This window comes from Camelina sativa, chromosome 9 (genome assembly GCF_030686135.1).
Source record: "Camelina sativa cultivar CO46 ecotype springtype chromosome 9, ASM3068613v1".
Classification (NCBI taxonomy): Eukaryota; Viridiplantae; Streptophyta; class Magnoliopsida; order Brassicales; family Brassicaceae; genus Camelina; species Camelina sativa.
In genome coordinates, this window is record NC_141888.1 from 24,653,739 (window position 1) to 24,667,319 (window position 13,581).

Sequence of the window (13,581 nt, forward strand, 5' to 3'; positions counted from 1 at the left end):
GGTATATGCTTTATCCTGTCGCTCTTGATGTAACCTTCTTTGATTTGGGCGACACAAGCAGCATTGTCTTCGAATAATGTTGTTGGCTTTTTCTTGGTGACTATTCCACTTGATTCTTGTATGTGGTTAGTCATTGATCTGAGCCATACACATTCCCTCGATGCTTCATGAAGAGCAATTATTTCTGCATGATTTGAGGAAGTGGCGACCAAAGTCTATTTCTGTGAGCGCCATGAGATTGCAGTTCCTCCAATTGTGAAAACATATCCAGTTTGGGATCAGGATTTATGTGGATCTGATAAATATCCTGTATCTGCAAAACCAACTATACCAAACTTGGGGGTTCCAAAATATATTAAGCCCAAGTTAATCATACCTTTGCAATAGAAGATACATTTTAAATCATCTCAAAAACCTACTCATAGAGAATAAGTTATACGCTGCAAAGAGATTAGTAGAAAATGCTATGCACAATTCATAAAATATATAAATGCTCGTCAGCATTTATATATGATCCTATATGACCCTATATATATATTTGACTTCTTTTCGAAATGATTTATATAACATCTATTTCGAAAGATGTTTACAAGATCTTTTATTCAAAATAACCCTTTAAGGGTTTTGATGATCATCAACGAGTTCTCGAGAACATAATTATGATATCATATATCTTTCGGGATTAGCTCTTCAAGCATCCCATGAGGCATATTTCAAGTCATCATATAGCATCCATTTGGTTTGATAAGGTATTTTAACAAAACATGGCGCGACACACTATTTTGTTATATATCATTATACCATTTTGATGCTGTGACCACTAGTCCAAAAATTACCCGTCTTTCATATGAGTTTAATATAGACTTGGTTACCTCTTTATTGGCCAATATATATCTCTATACGCTCACAGAGCGGAGATTTATGATCCTCATTAATCACATTGCGTGATATAATATTTTTATTGTCGACATTATGTCTTTGATTCCATATTTCCCGTAATGACATGGTTAATCGAGATCTCTTTAATCATTCTATAAATGATCATATTCAGATACCTGATTTCATTATTAACCATATCAATCGGTTTATTTACTCCTCTTGAGGAGTATCTTGCTCCTCTTTAGGAGTCTTTGTGCTCCTCTCTGGGAGTCTATTAGCTCTTCTTAAAAAGTCTATCTACTCCTCTTTATGAGTTCATTTGCTCCTTTTTTGAGAATATAATCCTCTTTTTAATTTGCTCATTTTTCGAGGATTTTATTTATCTTAGGAACCAAAGTAGTCTATCACGTTTCTTATGTGTCATAGACTTAATATGTCATCCGTCAGAGACATATTTTTATTGGAGCATTTCTAACTGGGATGTGAGATTTCTCAGAACTACAAGTTCATATTCATTTGTGTGAGAATCAATAATTGTATGAAATCTCATCCATCAGCTTTTTGCATTTGATTTGCAATATATGTTTTGAATAGTGATATGATGAACTTTTGAACTTTCAAGTTCATATTCATTAGATTCATTTGTTCAAAGATCCAAAACTATTCGATGATTCTCCCATAATGATGGGGAACTTTATCATCTAATATGATGATATGCAAATCTTACAATAGGCACATCTCCCTCATCTATATATTTTATCCTCTGTAGATGATATTTTTATGTAGTGTGGAGGAGCATTTTAAATATGTATCACACACCCATAAGATTTAAAATAAGAAATATATGATCTCCAATCATGATCATATAACATGGGAGAAATATTGATTTCAAACTGTTGGCCTCATATATAATAATTATTACATGCAAAGTTGCAAGTTCCATGTAAAAACATGGAGACTAAATCACCATGAATCGTTTTGCAATCTCTTGGGGTTGCGTTATGAACGATTCATTACAGCTCATTTCAAGATGAACATCACATATGTTCCACTTTATCACATGCGACATATATATGTGATAAACTAAGGGATATGACTTCACCAAAGTTATATCGCTATGGGGTGTCAAATTCACCAAAGTTTATCAACTTATTGTCGATGTGGGATTCCTTTAATTCTCCCCCTCGAGATGATAACTCTTGGAGTTCATTCAGCTCATATTGAATCCCACTTTAGGATCAATAACATACCGATTTTGGTTATGTCTATTATCTTAGATCCTTATAAGATGTGAGATTAGTATTACCCCCTCTCAAGATGATGACTTTTATGTCTATTCACCTTTGACCGAATCTTATTTTTTGATCGGTTATATTTGGGGTTTAATTTGGAGATTTATTAAAGAAATCAAACCATCATATATATACAATGAACTTGTTAATCCAAAGGGATGGTGAATGGGCCAACATATATGATTCTGGAGGCATAGCCTACTACAGATTTAAGGAGGAGGTATATAACCATCAACTCCATAAACAATAAATAGAAATTTAAACGAATTTAAATAAACTTAAATAAATTCAACATAAATTAGATGTTACCTGAAATATGAATGAAGTGCAATGCTTACAACCTCATGAAATGTGAACGGGACATGCAATACTTTTGAAAGAACTTTTGTTCCTCTGGAAAAATTCTCAATGATTTTTAATATCATTGATTGATCGGGATGGCTTGACCGGTAATGTTATACTTGAAGCATAAAAGAATTTTATATTTACTATTATTTTGCCATCTTTCTTTTTTCATGATATAATCATATACATGTGTGTCTCCAATATGGCCGATCTTGCGATACCATATTTGTTTATAGCCTCAACATAATAATTTTATTAAGACAAAATGTCATTAAAACTCCATGAGTTTCTTTGAGACTTTGGAGAACAATAGACATCGATAATTATGAATCTGATGTCTTTGAAAGTCGAGAGACTAGCTCATCTAGACCTTCCAATTATGTTTGCACTGTCTATGATATACTGACATGTGCTTCATATATTCTCATAAGAGAAATATATTTTTGATTTTAAAGACATTTCATTGTCTTTAAATCTCATATAGCACATATAGTTATTCTTTACTAATAAATGGAATTAAATAAACAAACATATAAATTCAGAAAATAAAATAAGAGCTATAGCCTTATATATAAGAATTTAATAGACATAACTTTTTTTTGATCGTAGGCAGAGCCTATCATATATAATGATCAATCCATAAAAGGCAAAGCTTTTTATTTGATCATTAATGAGGCAGAACCTCTATATGTATAACGATCAGTCCGGAAATGACATAGCCTTATATTGATCGTATAGGAGGCATAGCCTGCCATTTTTAACGATCTTTCCGGAAAAGACATAGTCTTTTGTTATATCTGGAAGGAGGCAAAGCCTACCATATAAAACGATCTATATATCCGGAAAAGACATAGCTTTATTTGATCGTGAAGGAAGCAAAGCCTACCATATATCTAACAATCTTTTCGGATATGAATTAGCTATAGATTTTATCATAAAGGAGGCAACACCTACAACTTATGATGATCAATCCAGAAAAAGGCATAATTTTACGATGTCTATAATATTTGTTTTCTATAAACATAATTGAAGCAATATAAACTTACTTACCTCATAAAAGCTCCAGCAGTAAAAACATCGTGCTGATAACGTGTTATAAAACATAACGCAAATATATAATGTTATATTATATATGTATATGTGTATGTATAATATATACATACTATAGTAAATAAATGGAGAGAGTAATATATGGAGTGAGAGACCGAGAGTAGAGGGGAGAGAGTTAAACAATGATGCTCTTCTTATTATTACTCTCTTCTCTTCTTACAACAACTCCTTATTTATAGTGAGCAACAAAAGACATGAGTCACACACTTATACATTTGGTAATGACAAGTGGTGAGTTAGTGTAATATAACATGAATAAGTGTCATGACATGTGTCTTGTGATGGATTAATCACAATTATATTTCATAACATGTGATACTTTTTCCAACTATAATAAATAAGGGAGATTTTATTGGTGGTACTTACTGCTCTTGCAAAATTATAGTGCTCAAAAAGGTAAGTAATAAAAAAAAAAAATATTAAAGTTGAGAAAAAATTTATATAATTTCATGTTCTTATTAATTTGGAATACTTTTTTCAGATTTCATTCTATGTTATCATTTAAAATCACATACATTCTACTTTTAAAAGTTAAATTGGCATATATGAAAAAAAAATCTATGGTTTTTAAATACTATTGTAAGTTTTAATGAATTTATAAAATTGAGCAATAAAATGAGAGGGATTACACATTTTTGGTTTGCATTTTTGGTTTGCACAAAGCCACAAAGCATATGGAAGAATAAAATTAAAAAATATACTGACTATATCCTTTAATTATATATATATTGCCCTTTATATGTGTCATTCTCATTATTTTTGACCAATATATGGCAATGTTCAAGAAAGCGGTCTAGGCGGCCGCCTAGGCGCCGTCTAGGCGCTAGGCGCTCAGCAGACGCCTAGATGACCGCCTAAACCGCTTAAAATTACATAAATTTTATTTTAATATTTATTTTTGTTTTTTAACTAAATATATTTAAATTATTAACTTTTATATCTTTATACGTAATTATAAACATTTATATGTTGTTAATATAACTTAAATAAATGTATTTTCTTACTTTTGTTTATAATTTATTATTTTTTTATTTTTTCTAACATATATTTTTACATAATTTTTTATATATAATATTTTATATTGTAAACGCCTAAACCGCCTAAAAACCGTCTAGGCCCCGACTAAGCGTTCTAGGCGCTGGGTTACCGCCCAGATACCGCCTAGCGCTTTCTTAAACACTGATATATGGTCGCTGCCCAAATTCACTCTATAATTAATCAGTCTTTCAAATTTCACCTAAATGTATCAAGACAGTACTTAATTAGTCTGGTATAAAAACCTGCTACGCAACTAGCCACTAGGCTACTACTATCACGAGAGATGTCCATACCAATAAGAGCCAGAAATGAGTTGGATAGAAATGGACATATCATTGTCCTACACAATTGCTTTTAATCAGTACGTAATCATGTCTCTTTATATACCTAACTAATATTATTGGTTACAACAAAATCAATTCACAACCACAAAAATCAGAACAATCCTGGATCCTCTGGTTTAAACATTTTAGGCATCTTCAAAGATGGATCATCAGGATCAATTCTTGAAGACCCTCTTTGGTTCCCTAAAACACCTCTTTTCGTATTAGCCGCGAACTTAGACGCTAATATCGTTGCACTCAAATTCTGATTGTTGCTGCCGTTCTCGTCACCGTTGTTACTACTCTCGGGCATGATCTCTTCGTATTCATAGTCTCCATCATCGTCATAATAGTAATCATCTCCTTCCTCTTGCCTTGCTAACTCCATTGCTAACTTCCTCTTCACGTATCGTCTCCACGCAGCTTGTATAAAACAAGTTCCCCATGCTCTCCACTGATGTGAGTAGTATCTGATCAGAGTCAAAAGATAAATATAAAGATGGAGTCAAGCATGAAACCTCCATTGCTTTTGAGACAATAAAAAGCGAGTATTACCTGAAAGCATGTTGGAGTTTCTTGCTGTGGAGACGTCTGAATTGGTTAGCTACGAACTTCAAGTCCTCTGCTCGGAGAGCGAAAGCTTCTACTTCTGAGAGAGTCTTCACGGTTCTTGTGGACAATGGAAGATTAACAGTAATGACTGGCATTAAAGCCCAGGTTAAGAGCTCTTCACCGCAGAAATCTCCTGGTCTAAGCGTGATGGAGTTAAAGAATCCTGACCGTCCACCATCTGTAGTTGAACTCTCCACCTGACCTCTAATGATGAAAAGCATCTCGTTTACAGGATCGCCTTCGCGTGTCACATATGTGTCTTTTGTGTTCAAGGATGGAACTAGACGCTCACATATCGCATCCAAGAGCTGGTCATCCATCTGCGCGAAGAAGGGCACCTGAAAAAATCAAATGAAAGTAAGGGTTTTTACTTGAACTGAAAGTAATCAAAATGTGGTGTTTTCCTGGTGTGGCATACACGGCGAACAAGGGCAAGACAGAGATGTCGTTGGATCTGGCGACGAAGATCTAACGGTAGAGCCCGTAGAATGGCTTCTTCGTCGACTCCACGAGTTGTTAGCCATTTGTATTGGACGAATCGCCTTACACGCTCTTGTAACTCTTCTGGCAATTGCCTATGTCGCATCCATTCCTCTGTGTCTCTTCTTCTGACTCTCCATTCGTCTAACCTAGCCGTCGTCGATTGCAGATAGTTCTTCAAGAATTTGAGAAATCACTTTAGACTCCATTACAAACTATATAAGGAGTAGAATTTTCTATGAATTTGATTAATTACCTGAACATTCCCAATGAGATGAGAGAAGAAAACGAGACCCGCAACACAGATGAAACAACTGAATATAGTCTCACTACTCAGTGTACTCGCTGCAAGACTCTGTCCATAAGAACTACACAAACCAAATCAAGGAGCAGTTAACAAATGGCCAAAAACTGCGGTTTTGTTTGATTCAAGAGTAATATTTTAACCTAACCTGAGGTTACGGAGACCCCACCAAAGACAGTAGAAGTATTTATCAAAGAAAGGAGAAGAAGTGACGTCATTAGTGAACGCATCTCCGAACATACCAAACTGGAAATGCTGGTCATCGTCATTGCGTGCATCACAATTTGAGAGCACCCGAGTGATCCGCATCCAAGCTTGTCTCCCTGGATCCTGCAACGATCCACAGTCTAGAAACAAGAGAGTACAAGAAGGTGAATGCGTTGCGTTCATCTCTTTAGTGCACTCTCTTCTCCAACATTCATGCTGTCTCTGGATCGATAAAACGTACCAAACCGATCCAAGAACCTAAAAGGGAAACCAAGTTGTGAAACAGAGACATTTTTAAGTCATGTAGGGAAAGAGAAAATGGTTACATACGTGGCTCACAAGCAAGTAGAGGACGAGATTGTAGGCTGCACCAGACCAGGCCGTTTTGGCTGCGACTCCGGTGGCTTTAATGATCCGTCGATTGAGAGGAAGCATGACGACGAAGCGAGGCACGTACTGTATCAGGACGATCAAGGAAAGCGTGTGGTTCTGATGTGCTGCGTATTTGAATTCTCCAGCATTTGGTATCACAAACCAAATCATCATCTGAGAAAAAATAGAAAGATTTCAATTTAAAGAACAGAAGGGATCAATTTGTTTTTACGATTCCACCATTGTCACCTATCGGAACCCTAGAAAACAAAATTGAATTGAACCTGAGGAAGAGGAAGCGAGGCTGCGAGGTCAATGACGAACTCAGATTTGAGGTAACGGACGGCGATTTCACGGCGATCCATGACGAGCTCCCCGCGACCAAAGACTCTAGATGATTTGGAGACAAAGGCGGTTTTGAATTTGAGGAGAATGTGGATGAGGAAGGAGAGATCGGCTAGGGTTCGGCAAAAGGTGACGAGGATACCGAAACGGATGTCGATGGACATACACGCGGTTCCAGCTTGGACAATGGGGAGATAGAAGTAAAGAGGGTCGAGGAACAGAGCGAGAAGGCAGGTGATGAGGAAGATGTGGTTCCATCTCGTTATTAGGTCACCGCCCGGGTCGAGTGTTTTGTTACGGAGCTCGGAGAAGATGGATCGTCGGCGTTGGTTGTTAGGGTCGTTGTGGTGGTGACGGAGGGAAAATGCCGTCGGGAAATTACGGAACCGTGCGGAGGTGTAGAGGTGGAGGTTGCTCATTTGGGGTTTGCGTGTGTCTCAAGTTATGGAAGGGAGAGATTTGTGGGAGTGAAAGAATGAGATGATGTGGGAGACAATTAAGGAGAGGAGAAGGAGAGAAGACTGTGTCTCCATGAAAATGTATTTTAGGTAAAAAGTTATCAATTAACATTAGTTTAGTAGACTTTTTAATTGATCATGTTTAAAAGACCCATACAAAAAGACTACAGAGGGAAAAAAAAAACAGAGAGAATTGATTATGTTATGTAATATTTGTGTTAAAATTAATTTTATAAATGTATATTTAGAAAAGATGTTTATTCGTAATATAAATTCATGATCGAGATGTTTAAAACTAAATTCGCATTTGAATATTACTAGATATTCACCGCGGGGCTATTTTTTTATAAAAAAAATAGAATTTGCTTTATAGATCAACTATATATATAACTAATGTTTAATTTATATTTTTTTTAAAAGTACAACCTTACAAATATAGATATATTAGTTAGTATAGAAATTAGAAAGTATTTTGTTAGTAGTATAGAATTCCTACGTGTACTAAAAGTAGGAATGTTATATCAACCACTAATAATTAATTATGTATGTTTTGTTCATATATTTATAGAAAAGTAGATGTTATATTCATAAAATTTAAAAAACCAATAAACTAATTGATATGTGGTTCAATCAGTCCGACTTATTGACTCAGTAACCCGAAAAACTTTCAGTTCACCTTCCGGTCCGGTTTTAAAAACATTGTCGTTTACTGATTAGGCCGATTGTTTAGGAAATGTCTGTATGGAGAAAATATTGTTGTGTAAAATTATAAACTTAATATTAATTAAATTAATTATAAACTTAATACTTAATGTTAAAGCGAGTGGTTCCGATTGTTTTGAAAATTTTATTAGAATAGAAAATCTTGTTTTTAAAAAATAAAAATATTAATTAATTAAATAAAAACTAAATTAATAATTAATGCTAATGGCATGCTTATAAATAAGATGCAACTCCAGGATTTATTTGCTAAATGTCTCCAAATATATATATATATATATATATATAGGTATATATATAGGGAATTAGGGATAGTTAACGGAATTTTTTCGACTTATATATGACTTTGTCTATGATTTGCCTAAAATATAAAAATGTCGCCAATGGTTTGATTACAGCTGAAGACAGTTTCGTGTTGGCTTGTTACACCAAAACCCTTCAACTCAGTTTCGATCCTTTTGCAATGGAAGTTGGACAAGCAAATCTTGAGCCGAAGACCACCTCCGATCCACTTGTCGATGAGTCGTCTCGCGGTTCCTGCCTCCCCGGCTTCGGAGCCACCACCGTTAAATCCTCCTGGTGGCAGCGAGTTCACAGTAACCACCTTCAAGAACCACGGTGGTGGGTACGGGCGTTTCTAAAGATCCGGGAGTGGTCGGAGATCGTAGCTGGACCACGGTGGAAGACTTTCATGCGCAGATTTAACCGCGATCGACCCCGCGGCCGCAAGTGGGATGATACTGCCAATTTCCGATATGATCCTTTGAGTTACACCTTGAGTTTCGAAGATGAATACAAAGACGATGACGACGATGAAGCTGGATTTGGTGGAGTCCGAAGCTTTTCGATGCGCTACGCTTCTGTCCCCGTCGATTCTAGTAAAGCTACCGACGATATCAGCGTTGTCGACGCCGTGAAATGATTGATGATGATGACTCTTGTCAGGACGAGTTCTACGATAGGCGTTTGAAAAGTCTCTCGCGTGAGTTGTGCGTTTCCTCCTTATTTATTTGTTTACGTGATCAAGTTTAGTTTGATTTACTGTATTATTTTGTCGTTTAAACCTACTCCTCTTTCTATATGTCATGTAAATGTATCACTACTGTCTTATACCTATTTTGATTCTATAAATTTTGTCTTTACTAAGGACGGTATATTTTTTTTTTTGTTACATAGTTTCATTGTGTGTACAAAAGATTATGGTAAGTGACCGTTAGTTGCGTTTAACTGTATATTAAGTTAAGTTTGGTTTGATTTTTGGAACCAAAAAAGGATGTGTGGTTTGATTTATATCCATGTAAAAGGTCTTTGTTGATGGTCTCCTTGATGCAACCCAAAAAAAAAACCACCTATTTTGTTTATTAAACCGAACCATATTACTCTCTTCTCCTTCTCCGACGACCAAAACAAGATCTTTTACATAGACATACTCTCTTTTCTACTACAATACGTTAGAACCTAGCCAAACCACCAGAGTCCTTGTTTACTGATTTACCCGCGTGAACGGAGCAGTTATTACTGGTATTTCCCTCACGAAGAGACGAAGACAGAGCCACCACAAAATCTTGATTGCATTCAAGATACTGATGCGTGCCCATTGAGTAACACCTTCTTGGCACTCCCACCCCAATTTCACCTCTGACTTCATGCCGTTGGCTTTGACTTTGACTTCCGTTCGTGCTTTTGAATCTCCCGAGACGAACAGAGAAGACTCTTTTCGAAATAGATACTTTGCCTTCGTTGACCTGCTGATGCTCGGACAAAGTGGCGGCAGGAGTCTCCGCGTGGTTGAAGCAGAGGCTTGAGGAATCGAAGTTTGAGGTTGAGGTTGAGGTTGAGAGTGACCGTCTGCAAAGAGGGCAAGAAGAGTTGGAGAGAAGCCACATGTCCATACAGTGAAGATGGAACGCATGGCCACAGACTGGGAGTAGCCTGAGCTTGTCTGCGTCAGAAAACTCACTGAGACAGACGGCGCAATCGAATGACTCTTTCAGACTCATGGTTACATCACCGTAAAGAAACACGGGAAGTGCATCAATAGCCGTTTGGTCGAGACCAGAGTCGTGGAGGAAGAAGAGGTGCTGGAGCTGAGGAGAGGAGGAAGAAGAGGGATCTGGGTCGGGACTGAAATGGGGATATGGAAATAACATTGAGGACTTGCGGAGAAATTTGAAAATTAAGTGGAGGACACCGAGAAAGATGATGATAAGAGCAAGAACAGAGATAACCAAACATAAGACAGAGATTATAGAGCTTGAAGATGAATCTTTCTGGTTCAGAAGAGCTATTGCCGCTTCAGATGAAGTTTTAGGTGAAAGAGCTTCTGTTTCATGGATTTCAGACAAAAGCATCCTACACATTTTGTTGTTTGAAGAGAAGAAACTGATTTTTGAGTTTAGCTCAGTGATCAGTCTCTGTAAAAATATATAGTAATGAGATAAAAAAGCTGATAAAGATTTCACACATGTACTGTCTAGTTTATTTCCAGATCAAGACACGCTTTAAAAGGCTTCTCATTGTCTCCCTCTTTATATGTTGGTGACTGATTTAACATGATTTTAAGCTAAACCATAATCATCATTGGCTAAAAAGACCACAAAATGTGATTAGGATTTCACATTTAGAAGGTCAAGAACCACAATAAGCTGAAAAAGACAAGATTATGATTAGGCAAAATGTTATCAGGTCCACCATTGTCTTCCACTTAGATGTTCTTAAATCATTAAACATAGCTTGCCTTCTAATACATAATCTATTCACTCCCACTCATTTGTTATTATATATCTTGAAAATAGAGTCTATGTATAATACTTTTGTTATGATGATTCATTGTCCCATGTTTCACAATAGTATCTTTCAAGAAGTCAAAACTCAATCATAACTGTAAGCAAATAAATAACACAGAGACTGTCGGCTGAAAGATGGGTTTCTGAGAATTTCTCCAAATCAATATAATCAATTGATCAAGATACATCGATTACCATTTTTAGTTCTTTAAATTATTCAAACCATGTAATGTGCCCCTTACAAGTTATGAATCCTAGCAAAGACCACGGAATTCTACACTCAAAGCGAGAGAGCAGTGCACACACACCTTTGCCCGCAGATATACTGAGAGTGTCATCTCAATTATGTGAAAACGTTTTTAAAAACGAACAAGTAGTTGTATAGCTCATCATTTCTTCCAGGGATTATCACCGTAGTAATAAGCGGTACCAACCATTAAAGCGACAGTAGCACCCTGGACGACCACCCTAGCTCTCATCAAAGCCTGACCCAACTGAGAATTGCCTCTTCTGAAACTAATCAGCCCAGCGGTAAGCACTCCCGCAGTCATAAGTGCGCCTACAACAGTTTTTATTCACAAGAAAATTCATCAATTTTGAATGTCTTAACAGTATAGACCAAGAAGACAGTATAGAATTATATAATTTTTGTCTCTGTCAATGTTTATAGAAACAGAATCATGGCTGTGCTACTAGCTAAGGTCCAAGTTACATGCCAAAGGAACAACCTTTAAGCAAGGGAACATTAAAGACTAGTTCGAGAAACTGATATCATCAAACAACTTTGGTTCTTACTGGTTTATTCAAATATGTTTTGCAGCTCCACAACATATCACTTAAATAGAGTTTAAACAATCTCTCTCTATAGTTCTACCATCTACCATGATACTAGAGATTCTCTATAGACCACAAAATCATACATACCGACACAAAAATTGTAATCTCAATTACATAACTTGTTAATCATTTCAGAGCCTATTGTTTGGGATCTCAAAAATTCTGAATTTCACATTGATTCTGATTTTGAATCAAATTGTGTCCCAGAAACTAAAATCAGCAGCAATCTTAAAAAAAAAATTAACATTTTGAAAGCCCAAAAATTCAAAATTCGATTTTTTGGTGAAAATGAGATGAAAAAAAGACACAAACCGAGAGGAACGAGAGGATTCCTGACACGCTTCTTCTCCTGGAACAGATCTTCCACGTCTGGTTCTACCGCACTCATCTTCTCCACAACCATCTATAATGCGAACCCCAAAAAAGAGAAACGAAACTAAAAGAGAGAGAGAGAGAGAGCGAAGTAAATTAAAAGCAGTCACGCGTGGCCTTGTTCGTCACCAGAGACCGTGTGTGACGACGAGCCGGGTCGGGTCTACGGTTCTATGAAACGGGTCGGATTCGAGAGTGTTTGAAAAGGTTTAAAACCCCAAAATGGTGTCTATATAAAGAAGCCCACTGGGCTCGCTTCTGCGTCCGCAAGAGCGATTTGTAATTAGAGCCTTTTTTTCCGGCTAATCATGTAACTAGCGTTATAAACGTCTCTCTCTCTCTATTTTTATAAACAGAGAACAGATTTGGAGTATTTAGAAACAACGCCAAGTTTATAGTTTCCATTGTAACTGAATATTTCGAACATGTTCTCTGTTTAATAAATGCTTTTAGTGGTAATACAGGAGATATATCTCTTCTCTTGTATATTAAGATATATATATATATATATATATATATATATGAGGATCGGAGCTTAAACTTTCATTTATAGTTAAACTATTAGGTTCATCACAATTCACACATTATATGTGCATCTGTTACAGTATCATGCTCTAGCTGTTAAGGATACAATCATATCTCTCAAGGATACAGTCGTATCACGTCCTCACCACTCAATCATATATGTCAACGATACGATCGTATCACGTCTTCACTACCTCAATATTCACATTCCTTGTTTCTGTTTCATTCCATATGTTGTATAGCCTAGAATCGTCCATATCTCAGTATATATATGAGTCTGTAATCATCTCTGTAAAACACATTCAATAACAAAACATTCTCAACATTCACATGGTATCAGAGCTTAGCCGATACTCATAAATTTTTTTTCTTTTTCCAGCCATCCCAGTTTCTTCCTCTTCGATCTCCTTTCTCATTCTCTTGTTCTCAGATCTTATTCCCAGATCTCATTCTTTTCTTCTTTCCTCCATTCTCTACAATGGCTGCTGCAGAAATTGTTGACTCAACTCAAGGACTCCTTAACATCAATATGATGAACATCACCAAGCTCACCTCTACAAACTATCTCACATGGAG

General features: G+C 36.2%; 3 protein-coding genes and 1 pseudogene across 4 annotated transcripts; 1 reads left to right on the forward strand and 3 right to left on the reverse strand.

The window, feature by feature from the left end:
* Positions 1 to 4,954: 4,954 nt before the first annotated feature.
* Positions 4,955 to 7,865, reverse strand: LOC104715385 (putative cyclic nucleotide-gated ion channel 16). Its single transcript, XM_087463789.1, has 7 exons — positions 7,247 to 7,865; positions 6,921 to 7,136; positions 6,532 to 6,848; positions 6,336 to 6,447; positions 6,018 to 6,254; positions 5,543 to 5,937; positions 4,955 to 5,457 (listed from the first exon to the last, which is right to left on the reverse strand). Exons 1-7 carry the CDS (start codon positions 7,724 to 7,726, stop codon positions 5,100 to 5,102), a joined length of 2,115 nt encoding a protein of 704 aa, XP_087319915.1. The 5' UTR covers positions 7,727 to 7,865; the 3' UTR covers positions 4,955 to 5,099.
* A 957-nt stretch (positions 7,866 to 8,822) lies between these two features.
* LOC104711277 (uncharacterized) lies at positions 8,823 to 9,631 on the forward strand. Its single transcript, XM_010427970.2, has one exon. It carries the CDS (start codon positions 8,826 to 8,828, stop codon positions 9,405 to 9,407), a length of 582 nt encoding a protein of 193 aa, XP_010426272.2. The 5' UTR covers positions 8,823 to 8,825; the 3' UTR covers positions 9,408 to 9,631.
* Positions 9,632 to 9,823: 192 nt separating this feature from the next.
* LOC147938688 (RING-H2 finger protein ATL48 pseudogene) lies at positions 9,824 to 11,247 on the reverse strand (annotated as a pseudogene). The gene has a single exon (XR_015566765.1). The product of XR_015566765.1 is annotated as an RING-H2 finger protein ATL48 pseudogene (transcript).
* A 164-nt stretch (positions 11,248 to 11,411) lies between these two features.
* LOC104711278 (RING-H2 finger protein ATL48) lies at positions 11,412 to 12,581 on the reverse strand. The gene is made up of 2 exons (XM_010427971.3): positions 12,421 to 12,581; positions 11,412 to 11,830 (listed from the first exon to the last, which is right to left on the reverse strand). Exons 1-2 carry the CDS (start codon positions 12,509 to 12,511, stop codon positions 11,661 to 11,663), a joined length of 261 nt encoding a protein of 86 aa, XP_010426273.2. The 5' UTR covers positions 12,512 to 12,581; the 3' UTR covers positions 11,412 to 11,660.
* Between the last annotated feature and the right edge of the window lie 1,000 nt (positions 12,582 to 13,581).

Coding starts and splice junctions, on each gene's coding strand:
- LOC104715385 (XM_087463789.1), bottom strand. CDS start 7,726: ATGAGCAACCTCCACCTCTACACCTCCGCACGGTTCCGTAATTTCCCG. Junction 6,849..6,920: donor TCTACTTGCTTGTGAGCCAC/GTATGTAACCAT, acceptor TTTCCCTTTTAG/GTTCTTGGATCGGTTTGGTA. Junction 5,458..5,542: donor AAACTCCAACATGCTTTCAG/GTAATACTCGCT, acceptor GACTCTGATCAG/ATACTACTCACATCAGTGGA.
- LOC104711277 (XM_010427970.2), top strand. CDS start 8,826: ATGACTTTGTCTATGATTTGCCTAAAATATAAAAATGTCGCCAATGGT.
- LOC104711278 (XM_010427971.3), bottom strand. CDS start 12,511: ATGGTTGTGGAGAAGATGAGTGCGGTAGAACCAGACGTGGAAGATCTG. Junction 11,831..12,420: donor GAATCCTCTCGTTCCTCTCG/GTTTGTGTCTTT, acceptor AAACTGTTGTAG/GCGCACTTATGACTGCGGGA.